General features: G+C 33.2%; 1 protein-coding gene across 1 annotated transcript; it reads right to left on the bottom strand.

The window, feature by feature from the left end:
- Positions 1-3,999: 3,999 nt before the first annotated feature.
- LOC120074983 (Class-II DAHP synthetase family protein) lies at positions 4,000-7,858 on the bottom strand. Its single transcript, XM_039028110.2, has 5 exons — positions 7,044-7,858; positions 6,658-6,935; positions 5,829-6,105; positions 5,319-5,564; positions 4,000-4,546 (listed from the first exon to the last, which is right to left on the bottom strand). Exons 1-5 carry the CDS (start codon positions 7,593-7,595, stop codon positions 4,280-4,282), a joined length of 1,620 nt encoding a protein of 539 aa, XP_038884038.1. The 5' UTR covers positions 7,596-7,858; the 3' UTR covers positions 4,000-4,279.
- Between the last annotated feature and the right edge of the window lie 791 nt (positions 7,859-8,649).

The following is an 8,649-nucleotide window of genomic DNA, read 5'->3' as shown; positions in this document are numbered from 1 at the left end:
GGAATTCAATTGAATAATCGTTCTTCAAAGGCAAGGGTTTCAATCCCAATTTATTCTTTCGTATTTTGTTTTAAGATGCATGTTGAATTTTTTCTTTATTAAATGCATATCTTTGATCTTCCTCTGTAAAATTCTGTTCTATGAAAATTGGGATGATCCATGTTTTCTTCTCAAGAACCCTAACTAGGTTCCTTTAATAATGACGTCTATTGACAAAAAAGCCCAATCTTTTTAAGTACAAACTGACATAAGTATGATTTCTCCCTATGAAGGCGAACACACACAAGTTATGGGTTTGAAAGAAAGACTTGTTCTTGTAACAAATGGCAGTCATTCAAGATTCTATGCTCTCATGTAATTGTAGTTTGTAATTAATTATATGTTTTTGACATACTTACCTTATATTGATGAATGCTACAAATTGTTTCATTTCAAGCGATATTATGAAGGTCGCTTCCATCCATAATTATTATTAACAGAAGCTCATACAAATGCGGACCTAAGCATGGTCGATCAAAAAGTATGCAAATTCGTAATGAAATAGATTAGCGAGAGGCTAGCTAAAAAGTTCGATGTATAATTTGCAAGGGAAAAGGACATAACAAGCGTACTTGTCCACAACGTACATTAGGTTATCATTTTATTCTATTATCATTTTATGTAATAAAATAAATTAACTATATATTTTTTTAAAATTTTAGATGGAGTGGTGTATTAGCTGCCTCTGAATAGTCAGCAAAATGTTGTTAGTATACCAACAGATGCACGACCAAGACTAGTGTCGAATTCATGCAGATTAATTAGATGTCATACATGTAAGATATTAAATATTTTTTGGGTGTCTAATTTTTTTTTTCCAGATTAATTGAATGTCATACACGTAAGATATTTGGTCATTACTACCTAATTATTATCGTGATGGTTAAGACATTTGGTTGACCATCAGTCCTCTTATATGCTTCAATATCATAGAGTGACATCAACCAGATCGTGTGTAAAGACAGTTCAGTCTACGAAAAATGGTACCGCCATTGTGCCAAACACTCCCGACACTACACTAGATTGATTTGAGAGGTAAGCACGACCAAGATTAGCGTTAAATTCATACAGAATATCTATCGTTCTGGCGTGCACGTCATGATCGTTGTACACAAAGAGAAATAACAACAAAGTGAAGCAAATCCAGAGGCACACAAAGAAAACCACCATGTGAAAAATTAGGTGAATTGTAATCCAAACTTTTAGCTTTAGGTGGATTTCTATCTTGAAATAAAAGAACTAATGAAATTATATTTTATCTTGAGACACTCAATCTAATAAATGAGTATGATATAAAAGAACAAACACAAAACAAGAAAGAAGAAAATTGTTAATTAAAAATTTAAAAAACAAACCATGTAAATCCCAAAAAAAAAAAAACCAAAATAAAAAAAATACTTAAATCGTGGATGGGGTCCACGAGTTTGGTTTTCATTCATGGACAAGTCCACGCATATGCTGACATGGCAGCCATCTACCAACCACAGGGGTGATGACTTGGATTAATAAAAATCGTGTGTCACGATTTTGGTACCCTATTTTTGCTAATACTTTTCCCTTCAACCCTACTTTTAAAACTTTTTTTCTATGTACCCTATTTTTGTCATTATTTTCAAAAAATACATTATTCTTGAACTTAACTCCGATGTAAGTCGTCATATTTTTTAATTTATAACGGTTTAATCTATAAATTATAAAGAATAATAATTTATCTTTTTTAGTATAGAGTAATAATATAATTATTGTACTTTACAAATTATATCGATTTAGTCCTTATCGTGCAATATTATTGATAATTGAGTTTTTAATTTCGACAAAATTTACCACGATAGAAACACTTGAGTGCACGTCAATTAACAATTGAGTTGATGTTTAATTTAGTCCAACACTTTATTAAGTTAAAATTTAAAATTTTAAAATTTTAAAATTCTTATAATTTTAGTTCAACACTGCTAAGGGTGTGTTTATGACAATAACTATTCTAAGACTATAATAATACCTTACAGTAAATACTATTTTGTATTTTCCAATTAGCTACCGTAAACACTATTTCAAAACCTTCATTTACTATAGCATTTACTATTTTACGTTCATCTTTTTATTATTTACTATAATTTTTACTATTTCCTTCTCAAACTAAATTAGTTTATATCTCAAACACATACTATTATAACCCAAACTAAATTAATATACAACCCAAACACAAATTATTACAACTCGACTATAATAACCTAGGATTATACTAACCAACTCCTTGCCCCAACCGCCCCCTAAGTAGTTTCAATGATACAACTTTCAAAAGAACATTAATATACACTCTTATTATTAGTTTTGGAATAACACTGTTAGGACTTTGTTTCAAAAATATCTCAGAACGTTCAAAATTTTAATTAATATCCTTAAACTAAAAAAAAAAAAAGGATACGTTTACCGTTAGTATATGGACGGCACCCGTCTTCTTGGTACTACCAAAAGGATTTAGTTGGCCTTTATTCGAGCATCCTTTTGATGCTTATGGGGTGAAAGGAACAGAAGACTATTTAATGACACTTTTTCTTTTAGTACTCGGTTTTCGGAGCTTGTTTTGTCTACTACTTTTTCTTGGTGTAAAACAAAACATCCTTTCACTCATTTCAGTTTATTCTTTTTAGTCAGTAATTGGCAATCTCTTTTGTAATTCCTTTTGCTTGGGATTTTTTCCTTATACATATCAATAAATTGTTTCTTTTACCAAGAAAAAAAAAACTACAAAATGCTCTTACTATTAGTATGATCAATATATATATATATATATATATATATATCTTCATTTTTCATATAAATACTTTAATTTTCTTCTCATTTGTCCAATTCCTACCCCAATTTTCTCGTCAAACAAATGAAATCCAAAACTTTATGTTAAAACATAAAATCCCTCAAACTATCATAATTAAGATCCGAAATCAAGAAACAATTAATCGTAAAATATGAAAATGATCGAAAAAGAAATATCATATTCAACCATGGGTAACCTCTTAACTAATCATAATAAATAAACTAACTTGAATTGTAAAAATGATCAACAGAGTCTTCATCCTTACAAGTAAGAAAGTATAAAGGAAGAAAATTAACATAGAAGGTCATAGATTGAAGTAGAGGAGAGAGAGAAAGTGTGAGATGGAAGTAAAATAGGGTGTTGATAAACATTTTCTTCTCATTTGCTAACAATAAGGACATTTCTTCGTTGTTTTGAAGATTAAGCATATCAATAGAATTTTTAAAGTTTAATGTTATTTTTTAAAGAAGATGCTAAAGGTTTTTGTTCATATTTAATAATAACGATGTTTATAAACTTTCTTTAAAGTTTAAGGACATTTATAAAACTTGAAAGTTTAGGGATATTTTTGGAAGAAAAAAATTAGCTAATGACTTCCATTAAAAATTAATGGTAAGGGTATATTCTATGTTTTTAAAAGTTTAAAAATATTATTAACTAAGATTTCTTTCTTGACATGGAATGATGCATCCTTAATATCTCACTAGTTCATAGAAATTTTTTTTGTGTGATTGTAGTATGGAGAATTGTCCATACTACCTTCATTCATTATTAGCCCTAATTGCGTTATTAAAAATAATGTAAAAGTAATAAAAATGTTAATATATCATTTAGGGACGTTTCAAATCATAAATGGGCAAGGAATTTTTCCTCGTTCACCACATTTGACACTAAGTTTTATGTGAAAGTTATTGGAAACCGACTCTTCTTAGGTATCCAAGTTGATCGCCTATCTTATGGACTTGTACTCGACCAATCTAAATATGTTGCACGGCTAGACATAGATAGTGTTTAATGTGAAGAAGACCCTTTTGAAATTAGGACTCTCTATATTTTAATAATGACCATGATTTTTTGGTGTAATTGACTCTTATCATAATACAACCCCCGAGAAAATAAACAATAATGAAAACGATGAACTATAATTTACAAAAGCATAAACATTTAATTCAAAATCTTTACAAATGGAGAATGAGATAAACTAACACTCAAAGCTTCATATAGGAATGGCAAGGTCTAGTTTAACCCATTTCTATTTATGAGGGTCCCAATGCCAAACCAATAGTTTTCAGTGTAATACAAAGTATACAACGAAAGAAAAGTAGATAAATACCATAATTGATATTGATACAGCCAAGAGAGGAGGCAGCAGAAGATTGAAAAGGACAAGGATAATATTACAAGGACAAACTTTATTAAAGCATTTTACAGGCCAGAAGAGGGAAGAGATGTTTGCAACTTGATCCTCCTCTTCCTGAATCGCTCGGCGATAACGAAGGCGAGCTCGAGGGATTGTGAAGCATTGAGCCTAGGATCACAGTGGGTGTGGTAGCGTGAGCTCAAGTCATCAAAGGTTACGGTTCTCGACCCACCAATGCATTCGGTCACATTCTGCCCAGTCATCTCCAAGTGAACTCCCCCAGCATGGCTGCCCTCTTGCTCGTGCACATCAAAAAAGGCTCTCACCTCAGCCTGCCAACACAAACCTCCATATTACTTGCTTTCTTCAGACAAACATAGATTGACAAATTAGTCAAAACTTCTTGTTATATTTGTTGTTAGCTTCAAGAGTTTTTTCCCCCAACTTGGATGACCCACAATGAAATGTAAAACAAGCAACTTAAAGAGTTGGTGAAAATTGTCATAATCTAAAAATTTGTTCAAAAGGTGCAACCAACTTGGTGATAGGGAAACTGAAACATACCTACCCTGCTTACCTACCTACCACAATTCTTTAAGAACACTCTGACCACAAAAATCTTTCCAAGTCCCAATATCCTACCAAATGGCCATCTCTACGTGGACAGACAAAAAACTATCTACAATACCTTCTTACTCTTCTCTAGCAAATATTTCCCTCGCCGCGAAATACTGGAAATATTTTCTTTTAGAAAAAGGATACAGAATTTTCATTAAGTGAATGAAAAGGATGGTGAAGTACTTGAAATAAGAAATTTAGCTGAATATTGCTATTTCTGTCCATCCAGCACCAGTTCCAAGCAATTTTTAGGGGTGGATCTAGAGATTTGGATATGAAAGTTAATACTCGAATGGTTATGAACTGATTGAGAAACCATAATGGTTGGATCGAATAAAAATCAATGTCACATAGTTAAATGTACTCATTATATGCTAAAATTATGAAATATCATACTATTTAGGAATTAGGAGTAACTTTATGTTCTATTAATCATGCCTTTCTGATCTAGCCCAGCAATTGAATAACAAAAGATTGATATCATACCCTGATAGCGTCGAAGGGGCGGGTCTTGAGACCACAGGGGGCTTTGATAGTGTTCCCATGCATAGGATCGGAGACCCATGTGACAATTTGCCCAGACCTGCGAACAGCTCTGATCAGATGAGGAAGCTTCACTCTCATATTCTCAGCTCCCATTCTGGTGATCACTGTAATCCTCCCTGGCTTGTTTTGAGGATTTAATATCTCAATGATCTTAACTAGCTCGCTTGGATTCATCTTATCACTTACCTACACCATAAGATTCAAGTTATTTAGTCAAGACGGTCAAATACATGTTCACATGAGGAATACGATCCAAATAGTGTATAAAAGGAGCTTTTTCAGGACATGAGAACATAAAACATATTTCTGCTACCTTCCACATCAACTTATATAACATCAGATAGCATCGTTTTTCGACATGGGATCTCTCAAAAACAATATAGGACATGTCCTTGTTACCAAATTATCAACAAAACGAACAAATCTGGTAGCTTAATCAGATGCACTTACTTTAATCCCTAGGGGATTGGCAACCCCTCTTAAGAATTCAACATGTGCACCATCCAACTGTCTGGTTCGTTCACCCACCCAAAGCATATGAGCAGAGCAGTCATAGTAAAGACCAGATGTCGAATCCAACCGCGTAAGTGACTGCTCATAAGGCAAGAGTAAGCATTCATGAGATGTCCAGAAATCGGTTGCAGTCATGATAGGATGATCAATAGTGAGTCCAGCGGCAGCCATGAATCCAAGGGCCTCATCAACTCGGTGGGCGAGTTCTTGGTATCTGAAACACAATAATAATAAAAGATTTAGAACCAAAGAAAGTAAAAATTAATGTCAATTATATCTCTAATCTATTCTTGCATATGAAGAATAATGTGCATAATCAGAAACAAAGCATTCAGTTCCCCATGAAAGAAGGTTAACTTTCCTTGTTCTCCAATTATTACGAATGTATAAAGTTTATTGGCTGGGCACAAAGTTAAGTTAAATACTTAAATTAATTGAGACCGATCACTGACAAGTTTGGACAATTATAAAAGAATTCAACGTTTGTAGTTATGATTCTTATGAAGTGATTGTTTTTAAAGATCTCTACACTTAATACAGAATTAAAGATGCATGGAGGGGAAAGGGCATGGAAAAAAAGAATCATCAAAAGCCTGAGAATTCTTATCAAAAGAAAAAGGGAAATCAGAAGCCAGAGGAACCTTGAAGATTCATTAAGATCTTTTTTATGAGAAAAATAAAATGGGTTGACTCAACTCCTTTAAACGCCCAAAATTTGACCCGGATAAACTCGATAAGATGAAAGAATCTGAATTAAAACAAATACCTATCTCCTTGCTCGCTATGCTCTGCAAAATCCAAGTTCCACTGTGTGACCCTCTGCATGGCTGCATAACCACCAGTGGCAAAAGCCCTCAAAAGATTCAAAGTTGCAGCAGATTGACAGTAAGCCCGAATCAACCTTTGAGGATCTGGAATCCTCGACTTCTCATCAAACGCATCGCCATTGATATTATCGCCCCTGTAACTTGGTAGCTTTACACCGTCCTTCTCTTCTAACGAGTCTGACCTCGGCTTTGCAAACTGGCCGGCCATTCTACCAACCTTAACAACAAAATTTCCAGATTCACGGATCAATTTTACCGAAACCAAAGAGAAAAACGAGGCCAAAATCAAAAGAAAAATTAGACAGAGAAGCAAACGAAATGAGACCTTAATGACTGGCATTTGTCCTCCAAACATTAGAACAGCACCCATTTGAAGAAGAACCCTGAATGTATCACGAATGTTATTGCCGTTAAATTCCTTAAAGCTCTCAGCACAATCCCCACCTTGTAGAAGGAAAGCATTCCCCATTGCCGCCTCTGCTAAACGTTCCTCCAGGCTCCTCGCCTCTCCAGCGAAGACGAGTGGTGGAAATGCTTCCAGCGTTTGAAGCACCGATTGGAGCTCCTCTTGATTCGGATACTCGGGAAGCTGATGAGCTTTCTTCGACCTCCAACTATCGGGAGTCCATTTCTCAGAACCCAACTTCTGAGCCGTCTTCACCGTCGAGTTCGCCACAGCCGATGCAACAGATTTCTTCTCCATCGGTGGCTCGGAAACCACAGGTTTGTTCGCAGACTCAGAAGCTTGAGCGACGATCCGCATGGGCTTTTGATCGTTGGAGTAGAGAGAACAATGGTGAGGCTTAGAGGAAGGAAGAAGGGTCTGAGTCCCAACAAAAGATTTGGTGGGAATGAGAGAACTGCTGGAAAGAGCCATTGTTCAGTTGGCTTCTTCGATTTCCGTGGCCGTTCTTCGCTGCAATGGAAAATTGAGCAGACATGGATTTTATATAGACGCCAGTGCAGCCTAGCAAGTCGAAGGAGGGAGAAGCCACGCTTCAATTTATTTTTATTTATTATTCTTATTATTATTAGAAAATTAGGTGCCGTGGAGACGGAACAAAAAGTAAATAAAGTTTTGTAGTTTAGCTGTTCAGCTTGGTTTCTTTAAACTAACGATGCAATTTAAGCACATCATTCAAACAAAAACAAATACCGAACACTTCTAAATATGAATTCAACTAAAAATTTCAGATTTTTCTTACATTGGTTGGTGAAAGAAAAAAAAAAAACAAATAAATCAGTGATTTAGATTGGTGATTGGTGAAGTTTATTTTCTAAAAAAAAAATGTTTATAAGATTTAAGTTAGTAAGTTAGTGAATCCTAACCATACATATTCATAAAAACTTTTGAACAAAAAATTGCAGCAAAATTACTTTTAATTATTTTTAATTATAAAACAACTTTAGTTGCTAGCTCATATTGTATTAGTGGGATTGAAGGAGAACAAATAATTAAAATAAATATATTAAATCCCCGATCAAATTAAAAGCTTAAACTAATATTAAACTTTGTAATAATATCTTAATTTATTAAGCTATAATCAATTTGGTATTGTGTTAGTTATTATGGAAAGTAGAATTTATAGATAAAATTGAAATACGAATATCTAACATAATGCATGAACGAAAAAAACAATGTATCCAAATACTTCCAATTTTTCATTTTAAATTAGAATAAACGAATTTATTTAGCCAATAATGATTCTTAATTTTTTGTTCAGATATAATGATTCATTGACTTACTACTAACTTGTAATTTTTTTTATCAGTTAATAATTAATATTATTTTCTAGTTAACTTATTATTTTTATCTTCAAGACTTATTCCATTTTAATGTTATACATATTACAACATTTTGGTTTTTTTAAAAAAAACATATTTTGGTTTTGTCTATCTTCGCTAACTATTAATATCATTACTTTTTAGGT

The sequence above is a fragment of the Benincasa hispida genome, chromosome 4 (assembly GCF_027475165.1).
Source record: "Benincasa hispida cultivar pf3 chromosome 4, pf3_genome.v1.1, whole genome shotgun sequence".
Lineage (NCBI taxonomy): Eukaryota > Viridiplantae > Streptophyta > Magnoliopsida > Cucurbitales > Cucurbitaceae > Benincasa > Benincasa hispida.
The sequence above is the reverse complement of the archived record's forward strand: the minus strand, read 5'-3'. Positions and strand labels throughout refer to the sequence as shown.

Excerpts from the sequence above, each read along its gene's own strand:
- LOC120074983 (XM_039028110.2), bottom strand. The coding sequence starts at position 7,595 with ATGGCTCTTTCCAGCAGTTCTCTCATTCCCACCAAATCTTTTGTTGGG. Across the intron at positions 6,936-7,043 it reads GACAAATGCCAGTCATTAAG|GTTGGTAGAATGGCCGGCCA; the intron begins GTCTCATTTCGT and ends TTTGTTGTTAAG. Across the intron at positions 6,106-6,657 it reads CATAGCGAGCAAGGAGATAG|ATACCAAGAACTCGCCCACC; the intron begins GTATTTGTTTTA and ends ATTGTGTTTCAG.